A 16,433-nucleotide genomic window follows, 5' to 3' on the forward strand; every position below is an offset into this window, starting at 1 on the left:
TGCTAAGGATGCCCTCAGGTGAGTATTTGGACCACTTGCCCCCTTGAAACCAACTCTGCTCACTTACAGGAGGCCTCACCCAAAGTCATCCTCCGATGGCCAGCACAAATGAATCCCTCCCTTTCCCCCTTTGCGTTGGAAGGGTTGTGGAAAACTTGGTTCATTATTCACGTTTGATGGGAATGCCCCCATGTTAAAAACTTTTGGAACCGAGTATTCTCTTTTATATCCATCATTACGAGCCAACCTCTTTCTCCAAATCCTGCCTTAGCCCTACTATCTTTGGACATAGACTTGGGCTCCACCCTGCAAATAATAATAATAATAATAATAATAATAATAATAATAATTTATTATTTATACCCCGCCCATCTGGCTGGGTTTCCCCAGCCACTCTGGGCGGCTTCCAACAGAAAAATGAAATAAAATAATCTATTAAACATTAAAAGCCTCCCTAAACAGGGCTGCCTTCAGATGTCTTCTAAAAATCTGGTAGCTGTTTTTCTCTTTGACATCAGATGGGAGGGCATTCCACAGGGCAGGCGCCACCACCGAAAAGGCCCTCTGCCTGGTTCCCTGCAACTTGGCTTCTCGCAACGAGGGAACCGCCAGAAGGCCCTCGGTCCTGGACCTCAGTGTCTGGGCAGAACGATGGGGGTGGAGACGCTCCTTCAGGTATACTGGACTGAGGCCATTTAGGGCTTTAAAGGTCAGCACCAACACTTTGAACTGTGCTCAGAAACGTACTGGGAGCCAATGTAGATCTTTCAAGACCGGTGTTATGTGGTCTCGGCGGCCGCTCCCAGTCACCAGTCTAGCTGCCGCATTCTTGATTAATTGTAGTTTCCGGGTCACCTTCAAAGGTAGCCCCACGTAGAGCGCATTGCAGTAGTCCAAGCGGGAGATAACCAGAGCATATACCACTTTGGTGAGACAGGGCACTCAACTGGTATGTCAGTAACACCTTTATTTAATTTGAACTCTTGAATTACCACAGATTTCACCCTCAGGCCTTGGAACAACTGGCCTTTTTTCCTGGTTCTTAATCTTTTTAAAGGGTAGAAAAAGCCTTTCCCAAGGAGGTGACCTCGAGATTTCCATCAGCCCCGGCAGGAAAAATGCCACCGTGTTTTTTTTTGTTTTTTTTTTAAACTTCTTGTTATCAGTTCGGTCTGGTTAGAATCTGTCAGTGTTCTCTCAGATCAGTTTTATTTTTTAAAAAAATCAAGTCATTCTTGAGCAATAAAAAAAATGGGACGTCCCGGTTTTGCTGGGAGACTTGCAGGGTATGTGTGTGTATAAACAAACTTATCATACAAATGTAAAATTCACACTCGTCATTCTGCCGGCTTTTGTTTCTGGGGGTGAGACGGCAGCTACCCAGAAGGGAACGTAGCCTTCAGACGGAAAAAGGCTCTCTGGTAGAGATGGGAAGTTCTGGGGAAAAACTGGAATAATTGAAAGGGAAAAAAACAGGTTTCCCCCCGGTTTTTCCAAAGTCGTTTGTTGTTGATTTTTTTTTTTTTTTAAACATTGGGGGGGAAAGGTGTATGGAATATTCAAACTATATCAAACTGTTTTTCCCCGTTTCCCCCCCAGGAAAAAATGGCTTTGGAGGAAAACGGGAAAAAGGGGGGGGGTAATTGGTTCCCCCCCCTCATTTTCCCAGTTTCCCCCCCAGGCCTTCTCATCTCTGCTCCTTGGGATAGCTAGGCCAAGCGATTTTACCCTGTCTGCCATATTGGATCAGAGGGAGAAAGATTATGCTGATGATTGAAGTTGTGTAGTTCCTGCAGAAAGTTCTCCACATGGTTGTGTCATCTAGGGTTGCGCCAGGCACACACAAATGCGCACAGTTTTTCTAGTGTGTGTTTGGTGCAGGGCAGTGTTGCCGACTTGGTGCCCTACAGATGTTTTGGAGGACAACTCCCAACTGCACGTTGGCAAAGGTTTTTGTAGGGTGCTGCTAGCTCTCCGCCACTGGCAGAACCTATTTATCTACTTGCGCTGGCGTGCTTTCAAACTGCTAGGTTGGCAGACGTTGGGACAGAGCAACGGGAGCTCACCCCGTCGCTGGGATTCAAACCGCTGGCCTTCTGATCAGCAAGCCCAAGAGGCTCAGTTGTTTAGACCACAGAGTCATCTGCATCCTGCAGTCCGATAGCCAGTCCCCCAGTCCGCTGTGGTACGCCTCTTTGTGATAAAGTTAGCACATTGTCGTTCTTTCTAAAAGCCACTGCATGTAGCCAAACCATGTTTCTGCCTTATGGGTATAATGGTGTATTTGTTTTATGTACATTGTTTTGGATGCATGGACATGCATGGTTACCAGACGGCAGCAGAGACTAGCGAAAGAGGGCCAGCTGCTGCTGTGAAATGGAAGAAATGTGGGGAGATAGGAAGGCGTTGGACAGCAAGCTCAGTTGGCAGATGGAAGAGGCTTGTTGAGCCTGATATACTCCAGGCCACCAAATAAGGAATGAAAATATGCATCTCTGATCAGAGAATGATAGAATTGTAGAGTTGGAAGGGGCCACAAGGGCCATCTAGTCCAACTCCCTGCAATGCAGGAATCTTTCGCCCAACATGGAGCTCAAACCCCAGCCCTGGGATTAAGAGTCTCTTGCTATACCGACTGAGCTATCCAGCACCAATGCAGGATGTGGCTCTTTGTGGGGAGGCCAGGGGAATTGTCAAGGAAGGCAGAGAAAAACTGCATTCTGCTCCCTGTCTACATGGGTGCACATGAGAATGTATTGAGTCATTTCGGCTTAACTCCTTCTGGACTGAACCAATCCTTAGTGGTTGAGCAAATGCTATGCTTGTAGAAGTTCCCTGGTTCAATTCCTTGCATCTCCAGGTAGAAGCATAGGAGAACAGGGGCCAGGGGAGACCTTTTACTGCCTCAGACCCTGGGGACATGCTGCCAGTCAGAGCAGACATTGCTGGTCAAGATGGACAAACCGTCTGGCCTGATAGAAGGCCATTATCTTATGCTCTGCCATAGTGAGGCACAAGGTGCTGGTGTCAGGTCCCCCAGATATTTTTGCTCAGTTTCCCTTTTTGGCTTCCCTTTCTAGCCAAAGGACTAGAAACCTGCCTTTTTGTTTTTATTTCAGATGGGGACAGATCATCTCAGCATGCTGGGTTCCATACTCAAAATCTAAGGCCTGACTTGGTCAGTGTGTGCACCCATGAAAACGAAGAGCCCTACATAGAGATCTTGCCTCATCTATTGTCTATTAATATAAACCGCTTCCTCTCTCTCAGTCCCTAGTGGCTATGACTATCCTTACGGGTCGCACGGTAAGGATAATTGAGGCAAATGAATGCGAAATGCCCTGGACACTCGGGAAGAACTGTATAAATGTTTAAGTATCATTATTACATAAGAGCTCCACAGCAGATGTCATGCCTTCTTCATCTTGGTGACTTCCAGATGTCGTGAGACTCCCAAGTTCCCTCAGCTCCAGCCAGAATGGCCAAAGGTCAGGGGTAATGGGAGTTGAAGTCCAAATTATCCGGAGGGCGTCAGGTCAGGGAAAGCTGATCTAGGCCTTCTGTTGAGCAGCCTTGCTACTGCCTCTCGGATATACAATTCTCGCTTGGCTTGACAGCTAATTTCCTCTCCCTTACTAGGCGTTTACCAGGATCTTGTAATCCCCTCTCCCCAATTTCCCTCCAAACTCTTCTAATCGGGGGCAGAGAACCCTGCTTCTCTTGTTCTCTTTAAACTAGAGCGCACCTGCCTGGCTGCCAGTCAGGAGTAAAGCTGCGTCTAGGTGACCACACATAGGATAATTCTTGAACGTGGCAAAATATCCGGTCTCGTTTCCCCTTTATACCGCAAACGGCTGCCATAGGTGCACAGATTTATTTGGGTGCTTTTGTGAATTAGCATCTTCTGTAGACTTGCTTGCGAAGCTGTCTTTTTCTCCAGGGCTGCAGGGGAACTGGACAATTGTCGCCCTGCTCTGGAGATGCTCATCCAGGTGAGCCCTCAGTCCTTGGTGTGAGCGGGCAGCCGCAGGGAGGGTCTGCCTCCCTTAGTGAGCAATCCCAACGCTTTTAAACGCCAACGTCCGCATGGGCCCGCAGCCTTAGATTATGCCCTCGTGTTTCTCTGTGGCTTTCAGGGCCTCGTGCATGCTTGCGGCGGACAGCCTGCGGTTGATGTTGCGGTAGCTGCAGTGGAGCAGGTTCCAGAAAGTAGTCCTCAGGTCCCGGTTGAAGAGGGCATAGATCAAGGGGTTGATGAGAGAGTTGGCGTACCCCAGCCAGAGGAGAGTCCTCTCCAGCCTCAGAGGGATGCAACTGCAGCGGCTGCCGCAGATGAACGGCCGGGCCGTTGACATCAGGAAGAAGGGGAGCCAACAAAAGCTGAAGGCCCCCACAATGATGCCCAGGGTCCTGGCTGCTTTCTGCTCCCTCTTGAAGATGGAGATGTTCTTCCGGTCCTGGCGGAGGAGTTTGGACAAGGTGGTGCATTGCTCCACGGCCTTGCTCCTCTTGGTGCTAGGCTGGCGCCGGACGCCGGGCTCCATGCAGTAGGCTCCGTCTGGCTCGTAAGGCCTGGGGAAGTCCATAAAGCGGTGCTTCTGAGCGCTGGCCTTGGCTGCCTTGTAGATCCTGTTGTACATGACGAGCATGACCGCCATGGGTATGTAGAAGGCGACGCCGGTGGAGTAGACAGTGTAGCCAAAGTCCTGGCTGATGAGGCACACCCGTTCCACAGTGATGTTCTTCGCCCAGCCAAACAAAGGGGGAAGAGTGATGGAGGCCGAGAGGAGCCAGACGATGAACACCATCTTGGCCATCAGCTTCCCGTCTTGCCTCACAGGATACGTCAGCGGCCGGGTTATTCCCAGGTACCTGGAAAACACCAAGGAAAGGTTGGTAGGTTGGATTTGGCTTCATCAAACCTTTTTTTAGGCATTAAGGTAAGGTAAAAAGGTAAAGAACCCCTCGACGATTAAGTCCAGTCAAAGGCAACTATGGGGTTGCGGCACTCATCTCACTTTCAGGCCAAGGGAGCCGGTGTTTGTCCACAGACAGCTTTCTGGGTCATGTGGCCAGCAGGACTAAACTGCTTCTGGCGCAACAGGATACCATGACGGAAACCAGAGCGCACGGAAACAGTGTTTAGCTTCCCGCCGGAGTGGTACTGTCAGGGGTTCTTGCGACTACTTCAGAGTAACGACGCTCCCCATGCTTGTCTTTAAGCAGTTTTTATTGGTGCACTCTATTTACAGTGAGACAGGTGTGTAAAACATGTCAGCTCAGTCCGATGCAGAATCCGGCACTGCCCCCCCCCCCACGTGATCTCCCCCAACATAGGAGTCTCGGCACAGTGAATCTCCTCCCCTTTTTTCTCCTGCGTAATTCCAGAACCGGGGGAAAGGGTCTACGCTCCATGCTTTCCTTTCCCCTCCTTTCCCCCTCTCTCTCCTCCCTCCTGTGTAGCCGGGACTCTCCCATGCTGCCAGAGCCCTGGCACTCTCCCTCCACTTCCTGGCTTGCCTCCTCAGAGCCCTGGCTTCCATCACTGCTTGGGGAGGAGCTACTTCTGATGCAAGGGGGAGGTTCTCTGTACTGTCTCTCCCTTACAGGTACCTATTTATCTACTTGCACTTTGACGTGCTTTCGAACTGCTAGGTTGGCAGGAGCTGGGACCGAGCAACGGGAGCTCACCCCATTGCGTGGATTCGAACCGCCAACCTTCTGATCTGCAAGCCCAAGAGGCCCAGCAGTTTAGGCCACAGTGCCACCCGTGTCCCAGTTAGAAATATAGGCCATCATAAAACATCCATATACATTTTTTAAAAAATATATACGAATAAACAGCCATGTAAAAATATGCAATAATGAGGATTTTTGTTGGAGTTTCTTCCCACTAAATAGTGCTATTCACCACTCTGAGAGATACTATTGATAAAAACTCAGCCATCCTTGCAGTTACTTCCGGGTTAATGTCAGACAGAATCTGATATTTTCATTGTGTCGTAATGTTAGACTACCCAAAAAATGCGGATGTTCAGTATTCAGACAATAGACCGGGAGGGGGTGTTGGATTTTTTTGAATAGTCTTATTATATATATTATTTCCCCCCAAAAAAGGGTGTGTGTTTGCATAGCTGGTTGTAACAATGGACAGTAGAAAATAACATGTTCTACTGTGTCCAACACATTTTCATGCTTGTTTGATTTTAATATTTCTATCCTGCTTTCCCAGCGACAGACACTGAGCTCAGAGCAGCTCAAAACAATCACAGAATCATTGAAAAGCAACAGACATTGTGACCACGATAGTATCAAACACAATAGCCCATAAATAAAGCAAATAAATAAAGCAGCTAAAAAAGCCAATGCAATTCTGGGCAATTCAATAGGAGTATAGCATCTAGATCAGGCATCCCCAGACTCAGCCCTCCAGATGTTTTGGGACTACAACTCCCATAATCGCTAGCTAACAGGACCAGTGGTCATCGATGATGGGAATTGTAGTCCCAAAACATCTGGAGGGCCAAGTTTGGGGATGCCTGATCTAGATCTAGGGAAGTAATAGTACCACTGTATTCTGCTCTGGTCAGACCTCACCTGGAGTACTGTGTCCAGTTCTGGGCACCACAGTTCAAGAAGGATACTGACAAGCTGGAACGTGTCCAGAAGGGGGCAACTAAAATGGTCAAAGGCTTGGAAACAATGCCTTATAAGGAACGACTTAGGGAGCTGGGTATGTTTAGCCTGGAGAAGAGAAGGTTAAGGGGTTATATGATAGCCATGTTCAAATATATAAAAGGATGTCATATAGAGGAGGGAGAGAGATTGTTTTCTGCCGCTCCAGAGAAGCGGACACGGAGCAATGGATTCAAACTACAAGAAAGAAGATTCTGAACATTAGGAAGAACTTCCTGACAGTAAGAGCTGTTTGGCAGTGGAATTTGCTACCAAGGAGTGTGGTGGAGTCTCCTTCTTTGGAGGTCTTTAAGCAGAGGTTTGTCAGCCATCTGTCAGGAATGCTTTGATGGTGTTTCCTGCTTGGCAGGGGGTTGGACTGGATGACCCTTGTGGTCTCTTCCAACTCTATGATTCTATTCTATGATTCTATGAAATAATAAATTCATCAAAATGATCAATTTTTTAAAATTAAGTTTCTATACCACTTTTCATTCAAGAATCGTAGTTTGCAATAGAAACACAAATAAATACATGCCATTGTAACAAACAAAAACAGTACCCCCACGGTTTAAAACAGGCATAGGCAACCTTTGGCCCTCCAGATGTTTTGGCTTACAACTCCCATGATCCCTAGCTAACAGGACCAGTGGTCAGGGGTGATGGGAATTGTAGTCCAAAACATCTGGGGGGCGAAAGGTTGCCTATGCCTGGTTTAAAAGGTCATAGATAGTTTAATTAGCCGAAGGCCTGAGAGAAGAGGAATATTCTTGCTTGGCACCTAAAGATGTAGCATGAGCCTCCCTGGGAGAGCATTCCACAAATGGGGAGCCACCACATAAAAGGCGCATTATCCTGTCGCCACCCTCCGGACCTCACGTGGAGGAGGCACACAAAGAAGGGCCTCAGAGGATGATCTCAGGGTCCAGGTCTTACCTTCCAAGTCCCGGACTGCAGAATCCGGGACTGGCAGCCGTGTGACACCGGAAGTTGCGTCAACATAACTTCCGGTGTCGCTTTGCCCTTCTATGGGCACAAAAAATGGCTGCCGGCAGCTTCGAAAGTCACTTGTACGCATGTCAGGAAGTGCGCCGACGCAACTTCCGGTGTCGCTCCGCCCATCTATGGGCACCAAAAATGGCCGCCGTCGATACCAGAAGTCGCGTCTATGCACTTCCGGACATGCGTAGATGCGACTTTTGAAGCCGGCAGCGGCCATTTTTGGTGCCCATAGAAGGGCAAATTGGAAAGAAAAAAATGGCCGCCGGCAGGAGAAAATAACGGAGAAAAACGGGAGACGAAGTGATACGGGGGACCACCGGGAAAAGGTAAATAAAAACAGGGGTTTCCGGGGGGAAACGGGGTACTTGGCAGGTATGGTCCAGGTAGGTTCATGCATGTTGTATGTTGTCTTCACAAATGCATGCCTATTTGTGCTATATGCAATTTTTTATACACTTGACCGAAGAACTGCAGTGCAAAATTCGGGGAAGTGCGAATTTTTGAAAGGTGGCTACGTTTTGACTCTCGCGCTATTTCAGAAAGGCGAATTAAGCAGGAACACCTTTAAATGTGACCCGAACACAATTCCCATTGCTCCCGTCACTCCCCGCCACATGGGGGGCAGAGCCAGTGGTTGAGGTGGAGCCATGCGCTTGTCATGCGCTGCGTCTGGTGTGGATTCAATCCCTGGTTTTGCCAGCCGGTGTCACACTTAGCAGGGATGGGGGAAAGCTCAGCTCTCCCTCCAAGGAGACACTGCTCGGGGCTAGGTGGCTCAATGCTCTAACTCTGCAAAACAAAACTCCACACAGGTCACTCGTTCCCTCTGCCCACGGCACTGCAGCTGCTGAATTAAGTTTCTTTTGAGCGATGCAAAGTGGGTCACAAATCTTTGCAGCAGTGAGCACAGCCACCTTTTAACCACCCTCTCAGGAACCGCCGCTAGAACCCACGTGGTAGAGTTTCTCTCTCTCTCTTTTAAAAGAATTACTCTGTTCTAATTACATCTCTTTGGTTACCAGGCAACAAAGTGTGTGCTTGTCCTACAGGGGGGTCCTGCCAGCTCTTGGAGTTAATGTAAAAATAGCAGGGTCCAGGGTCCATTGCATAACATCGCTGCGGTGGCACATCATATGGAGGACTCGTTTGCGATTGCTGTAAGGATTTAATCAGCAAAACAGAAATGTGCCTGCATGGGCATGCAGTGTCGTGATCCAGATCCTAGGAAATCTCTCGAAAGGTGCACTGGGAGCTGGGCTGGCCAGGACTGATGAGAGTTGAGGTCAAAAACATCTGGAGGGAGAGAGTCTGGTACACCTCTAAGGCAGGGGGGGGGGGAACATGGGAAGTTTATAAATTTATTCTAATGGCCAAAAAAGCTTATTATGTTTATTGTGGAAGAAATGCCAGAATGACTGGATTTAGAAAGTTTAGAAAGGCAAAAGCTACGTAGACATCCTTCGTGGAACAAGAGGTGTGTGGCTATCTCAAACCAACCACCTCAAAAAAAGAAAAGGAAAAAAAATATGTTTATTTATTTGACAAAATAACCTCTCAGTTGTTAAACCCCCCCCCACAAAAACAGCCTCAAAGCAGTTCACAAAAAAGACAGAAAAACAAAATTATCCACAAGAAAATTTAAAACTTTAACGATAAGTGAAAACTTTTGAAAAGTTAAGATAATAGACTAAAGGTAAAGGTAAAGGGACCCCTGACCATTAGGTCCAGTCGTGACTGACTCTGGGGTTGCGTGCTCATCTCGCATTATTGGCCGAGGGAGCCGGCGTATAGCTTCCAGGTCATGTGGCCAGCATGACAAAGCCGCTTCTGGCAAACCAGAGCAGCACATGGAAACGCCGTTTACCTTCCCGCTGTAGCGGTTCCTATTTATCTACTTGCATTTTGACGTGCTTTCGAACTGCTAGGTTGGCAGGAGCTGGGACCAAGCAACGGGAGCTCACCCCGTCACAGGGATTTGAACCGCCGACCTTCCGATCAGCAAGCCCTAGGCTCAGTGGTTTAACCACAGCGCCACCTAATAGACTAAAAACAGATTAAACATTGGCAACCCATTCAGATGGGCAGGGTAGAAGTAAACAACAACAACAACAACAGCTTGCACCAACTATTTAACCATCTGGGTAGGCTTGGCTAAACAAGAACGTTTTTAGCAGGTACCAAAAAGATTACAATGAAGGTGTCTGTCTGATATCAATAGGCGGGGAATTCCAAAGGCCAAGTGCTGCCACAGTAAAAGACTGAGTTCTTGCCCATGAGAAATGGGTTTCATGTGGCCAGTTCTGCCAACTGAAGCGATCAAGTGGGCACATGTGGGGTCAGGCGTTCTTGTAGGCAAACTGGTCCCAAGTTGTTAAGCACTTGGCATACTAATAGCCCCACCTTGAACCTGGCCCAGTAGCAATTTGGCCACTGGTGCAGGTCTCTGAGTATGCGATAGTAAATTTTAGTTCTAATTAGATGGATGGGACGTGGGTGGCGCTGTGGTCTAAACCACTGAGCCTAGGGCTTGCCAATCATAAGGTCGACAGTTCAAATCCTTGCAACAGGGTGAGCTCCCGTTGCCCGGTCCCTGCTCCTGTCAACCTAGCAGTTCGAAAGCACAGAAGTGCAAGTAGATAAATAGGTACCACTGCAGCGGGAAGGTAAACGGCATTTCAGTGTGATGCTCTGGTTCACCAGAAGCGGCTTAGTCATGCTGGCCACGACCCGGAAGCTGTCTGCGGACAAACGTCAGCTCCCTCGGTCTATAGAGCGAGATGAGCGTGCAACCCCGGAGTCGTCCATGACCGGACCTAACGGTCAGGGGTACCTTTACCTTTAACAGACGAAAGTTTCCGAGGCTTAGCAGAAAAGGGCACTTGGCTAAAAATTCTTCAAAACGGCAGAGTTAATTTCAGTTCAGTGTTTTTTTAAAAAAGGAGATCCGGATTAGCATTGCTTCTATCATCAGCAACGAAGTGTTCCGCCCCCCCCCCCAGCCAGATGTACACAGCATCTGGAAGGAGGCTGTGAAAAGACTTGCAAGGGATCATTATGTGATTAATTAATCTGTACTTTGATCTGCAATCGCGTAAGGCTTAGCGAAGGGTGCTGCATGCATGCTTAAATGCTGCTCAGGATCTGCTCCAGTTGCTGGGCATAGCGTCAGGTCCTATTTGCTTCGGCGACACCTGCAGGCAGCCAGCGCCTCTCAGGATTTATTCATTTCAGAGCACGCAGAAGCCCATCACGACACATGTGAGGAGGGGCCAGGGGCTAGGGGCCAGACCCAATGACACCCATACTGAGTCCCCAGGGACCACGTGTGCAAGACATGCAACACGCAGGGAGGCGTGGTGGTGGCACCCACCCAACCTCCCATCAGTTGCGTCGCTGCTTGGGGGCATGCGAGGTCACAGTGGAGCAAATGCACCAGCAGAGCCAATCCTGCACTCTCTCTGGCGCGTTGGCACCACACCAATCTCCCTACCACTTCTCCCCTTCTAACCTCCCAGTAAACAGCAATGATGCAACCGACTGGAGGTCAGGTGAGTGCCCCCACCGCCCCCCCACAGAATCATAGAATCATAGAGTTGGAAGAGACCGCAAGGGCCATCCAGTCCAACCCCCTGCCAAGCAGGAAACACCATCAAAGCATTCTTGACATATGTCCGTCAAGCCTCTGCTTAAAGACCTCCAAAGAAGGAGACTCCACCACACTCCTTGGTAGCAAATTCCACTGCCGAACAGCTCTTACTGTCAGGAAGTTCTTCCTAAGGTTTAGGTGGAATCTTCTTTCTTGTAGTTTGAATCCATTGCTCCGTGTCCGCTTCTCTGCACTCCATCCACCACCGGTAACAGAGTCAAGTCAGGTGTGCGCAGCCCAAGCCAATGGTGATGGACTTGTTAAGTACAATTGTTTAATTGACACTGAAATGGGGAATCCCCAATTGTGCATTAATGAAAGCTTGAATGTGGGGCTTTCCCATGGAGCTATATTGAAACTGAAGAAAAGACTGAGCTCTAACTGAGTTGGTAACTAACTATTGTTGTTTTCTGCTCGCAAACACGTGAGTGTTTAACCTTAGATCAAAGGTATCTCAGAGGGATGGGTGAAAGGATCAATCACTCGAGCTGGGTTGGCCACCAAATGGGCCATCTCTTTAATGCAGAGGTGAGGAGCCTCAGGCCAAGGGAACAAATGTAGCCCTACAGATCTCTCTCCCTGGCCTTGCCTCCTCCCTAGCCACTTGTGTTATCCCCAAGCCAAACCTCTCATTAGCCTTCCTTCTCACCTTCCTCTAGGGTTTTTGCCTGGCTAGGGTTTGTCCTTAACTCTGATCACGTCTCTTCCTTGTTTGGATGGAGGATAGAGAGAGGGGTGTGAGTAAGTGTAGGAACCAGCCTGTTGTACAAAACTATAAAACAATATTCATTGTTCCACCTGCTTTTGCCTCCGGCTCTCCAAATACTGGCATACTCTCCAAATCTTCCAGATATTGGATGATTGCCCAGAAGGAAAGACAGCCCTCAGGCTGGAAGCAGCTCGACATCCCTGCTATATAGGACTTCTGCTTTGTAACCATCATTCCTTTTTTAAATTCAACAGCAACAGGCAGTGATAAATGTGATTGCTGAACCCAGCTTATGTACAATGGATGCCCTTCACCGAAGAGGCCATTCCTTTTTATTTCTGTGCATATTTATACCGAAGGGCAGTGCAGACATTTCCAAATAAATAAAATAAATCTCCACCTCTCAGACTTTATGGCTCCTTCCAACAGGAGCACCAAACATTAAATACGTGCAGTCTGGGATTGCTTTTGAATTCCACACGCCTACCCTTCGCATTCAGAGACGGTGCTGCTGTAACTTGCACAATTAACTTTAAGTGTCTGCTTCCTAATTCTGCTCAGATTTCTTTCCTCTGTTTTTGTTTCAAAGATAGAAAGCCGTACAGACAAGGAATTAAGTGCACAGACTGGGAGAAGAACAGGGTCTTTTAAAAGCATCAAGGGATACAATGCGGTGCAGTGGTTAGAGTGCCAGACTAGGACCTGGGAGAGACCCGGGTTCAAATCCCCATGTAGCCACGAAGCTCACAGGGTGACCTCAGCCTAACCTACCTCACAGGATTGCTGTGGGGATTAAGAGAGGAGGGAGAGGTTTACACGCACACACACCCTTTTATTCCTTGGACAGGAAAGTGGGATATAAATGTCACAAACAAACAAATTCATTATCTTGGCAGATTTGGTTTGGATTTACAGTAGTGAAGCCCCCTTGGCTTCCAGACTTCCAGATGGTTTTGTAGGTGGGATTCAAGCGCTTACCAGAAAATTCAGGAAGCAGAATTAAAGTGGTTTGGGCACTCTTGCTTTCAACCCTCCTCCCCAACTCCAACCCCCACCCCCCACCCCCAGTAAGGAAAGCGATGGGAAAAGGCGCTATGGCTTGACACAACCTCTCCACCAAGACATCACGATGAACAGATGATGTTGCAACACCCATCCATAATCTTTGTGCAAGCAAATCAGGGCGAATATTCAACGAACAGGTTGTCTGGACGCAACGTGGCTCGGTTGAAATGGGCTTAAATTTGTAGTATAGGCATTTACTTGTGGTGTGAGGCGGTACAGCCCTCGCAGCATTTTTTTGGCAGCCCTCGGTAACAATTGACACCCAGCCTCCCAGCTCTCACGCTGCCCTCCCAAAGCTGAGCAAGCTTTGGGAAGGAGGCAACAAGGCAAAGTACGGCCTGCAGGTTCCATTTCAAAGTACTCTCAAAGTATCTACGTGTGCATAGGGGAAAGAAAGCTGCATTAATTTTTTTGATGAATTTTTGTGCAGACCCCTTAAAGATAAATCAATTGCAAACTGGTATGGAAAAGTGAAAAACAGATACCTCAGTTTTTCATTAACCCGTCCCTACGAAAATTCATCATTCCATGGCAACTGAGCATGCTCCATACTCTTTGACCTGAGACCTCAGGGTTTCCACAAACTTGCAGGTATCCCCTCTCCTGTGCCTGGGTGGTGCCGTTTTGGCTACGCAAGGATAGGCTCTCAGAGAATGAGGTCACTCTTGGTATATACAAGCAGGGCCCAGTGGCAAAATGTTGTGCGGAGGCCGTGGTGGCTGGGAGGCAGAGAACCTTTGAAGGCAGGAGGCTGTCCAGAATGAATGAACCAACAGGTGGGTGCAAGCTGGGGTCAGGAGATGAGTAGGAACCTGAAAGCACCTCTTCCTCCTTCCTCGTCTTTCAATCATATTATTCCCCCTCCCATCCAGTTTTCAGTCCCCCCCCCTCAACGTTCTGCGGGCACTGAGTACATGCCATCTTCGTTGGGCTGTTGTTGTTTTTGGGGAAGGGAGATGTTCTACAAATTCTCCTCGCTCCTACATCTGCAAGCCTCCGACTTCCCCAAAGCCTGCCAGCATCTCCCTGTGGCTGTTCTCACTACATAAATAAAGACACTCAGACAACTGAATTGGTTAGACTACCGGGTGGCCTCCGTCAGGAAATGTCACCTTTAGGCAACGCATACCATCCTCTTAAGTTCCCTGTATTTTAGGGAGGAACTTAGAGAGAGTTTCACTTGCAGTTGAGTACAGAGCGCACCAGACAATGACAGTAATTCTAAATAATCGGCCTGGTTAAGGTTTTCTGTAGGCACGACATGTGCTCTGCCTCTAAGCAATGGCTCTACCAATCTGAATTCATCATCCATAGGGTAGTTGCTTATTTAGCGGTGCTCCTTCAATAGCATACATTTCACACTCAGTAGCAAGAAATTATCAGGGACCATGGCTGGTATCCAACACGCTCGTTCTGTTAACACAAAGATTTGTAGACATGCATGCACTCCATGCCCATAGCTGCCAAGTTATCCCTTTTTTAAAGGGATTTTCCCTTATGCTGAATAGGCTTCCTCGTGAGAAAAGGGAAAACTTGGCAGCTATGTCCATGCCCTCTCCAAATTTGCTTCGAAAAGTTTTCTTTTGGGGGGGTAGTGCACAGGGGGAGGAGAGGGGAGAAAGTTCCTTCGCACAAGGGCAAATCCTTGTGCCGACAGAACGAGTTCCGTAGCAAATGCTCTCATAGCTGCCAAGTCTCCCGTATTCCCCGGGAACCCCCTGTTTTTCCAGCTGTCCCCAGCCGAAAAAAATTGGATTTTTTTGTTTTCCCCCAGTTTATTCCGGCGCGGTGGCCATTTTGGAACTGGGCGGAGCATGCTCAGAAGCGACTTTTGCCCAGTTCCAAAATGGCTGCAGCGTGACTTCTGGTGCGGCGGCCATTTTGGAACAGGGCAGAGCAGCATCAAAAGTAGCTTCTGAGCATGCCCCGCCCAGTTCCAAAATGGTGGCAGCGCTACTTCCGGTCTGCTACTTCCGGTCCAGTCCCTTATTTCTCAGGCCGGAACTTGGCAGCTATGAATGCTCTAGCCAGGGGTTTCCTGCTTTGATTTAGATCTAGACCTTTCTCAACTCCCATCATCCCTAGCTAGCAGGAACAGCGGTCAGGGGATAGTGGGAGTTGAAGTCCAACGACATCGGGGGACCCAGGGTTGAGAAAAGCTGGTCTAGATGACCTGCAAAGCCCACATGCGCATGCACACACAAACACACACAATTCTGTGAGCCTAAGCAGGAGACCATCCCTACCGGTCCACGCTGATGACGCAGAGCGTCATGATGGATGCCGTGCAGCACATGACGTCCATGGCAATGAAGACGTTGCAGAAGACCTCCCCAAAGAGCCATTCCCCTCCCACCAGGTCGGTGATGATGACGAAGGGCATGACGGCAAAGGCCACAGACAGGTCAGCCGCAGCCAAGGAGACCACCAGGTAGTTGGACGGCTGGCGGAGCTTTTTGACGATGCATACGGAGATGACGACCAAGCTGTTGCCCGCAATGGTCAGCAGAGTGATGACCGAGAGGACCGTCCCGATGATGACCTTCTCAGTGTCCCCGTACAGCAGTATATCCTCCCCGCAGTCCGTGGCGTTGGTGGCATTGGCGGGCAGTAGAAGGTCTGGCTCAGGGGACGCAGAGGGTCCTTCAGGCATGAATGGAGCTGAGGGTGACTTCTGGGTGGGGTACTCCTGGCCCGAGTCCTCCACGGCAAGAAGGTGCTGTTCTGAAAACTGGCTGGGACCGATCCTGACCAACATGCTTCAAGCAGACTGCTGTGCAGAGGAGAGACATGAGCTTATTATTATTTCAGGCCAATTGCTTCAGCTGCAAAAGAATAACTAAAAACAAACCTCCGGCAAGTTAGACGCAACAAATGGAGACCGATGCAAATTCGCAGATGTGTGCTTTGTCTGCTCCCCTACCGATGCTCTCAGATGCTCTCCCGCTTGGAACTAAAATGCAGCACTCGAATACAGAAATGATCAGGGTCGGCCCTACCGTTAGGTCAATTGTTTCAGCTGCCTCAGGCAACAGATGCTGGTGTGCCTAGGAGAGGGGTTATTTATGGCCATTCCTGCTGAGCAGAGCTGCTCTTAAGCTCACCTGTTGCCTCAGGGGTGGTGGGGGGACCTTGTCTCATTGCTGGTGCTGAAATATGAGTTAACTTCCACTCTGCTCCCTACGTGGAATAAGGGGGGGGACATCTGGCCCGTTGCTTCAGGCAACATAAAATCTTGAGCCAGACAGAAACCCCATTCACACATACTGTTCACCTGCCACTGTCATACACTCACAGTCTGAGGCAGTCTTTTCCAACCTGGTGCCTTGTAGTTGA

General features: G+C 48.8%; 1 protein-coding gene across 1 annotated transcript; it reads right to left on the reverse strand.

Moving 5' to 3' along the window:
• Positions 1 to 572: 572 nt before the first annotated feature.
• Positions 573 to 15,870, reverse strand: LOC118077549 (5-hydroxytryptamine receptor 7-like). Its single transcript, XM_035101184.3, has 2 exons — positions 15,344 to 15,870; positions 573 to 4,872 (listed from the first exon to the last, which is right to left on the reverse strand). The coding sequence occupies exons 1-2, from the start codon at positions 15,853 to 15,855 to the stop codon at positions 4,101 to 4,103; spliced, it is 1,284 nt and encodes a 427-aa protein (XP_034957075.3). The 5' UTR covers positions 15,856 to 15,870; the 3' UTR covers positions 573 to 4,100.
• Positions 15,871 to 16,433: the final 563 nt, after the last annotated feature.

Source organism: Zootoca vivipara, chromosome Z1 (genome assembly GCF_965207765.1).
Source record: "Zootoca vivipara chromosome Z1, rZooViv2.hap1.1, whole genome shotgun sequence".
NCBI lineage: Eukaryota > Metazoa > Chordata > Lepidosauria > Squamata > Lacertidae > Zootoca > Zootoca vivipara.

Bases quoted from the DNA above. Each gene is read 5' to 3' on its own strand.
- LOC118077549 (XM_035101184.3), bottom strand. From the start codon at position 15,855: ATGTTGGTCAGGATCGGTCCCAGCCAGTTTTCAGAACAGCACCTTCTT. The intron at 4,873-15,343 runs GTAGGGATGGTC...GGTGTTTTCCAG, and splicing joins TGCGTCATCAGCGTGGACCG to GTACCTGGGAATAACCCGGC.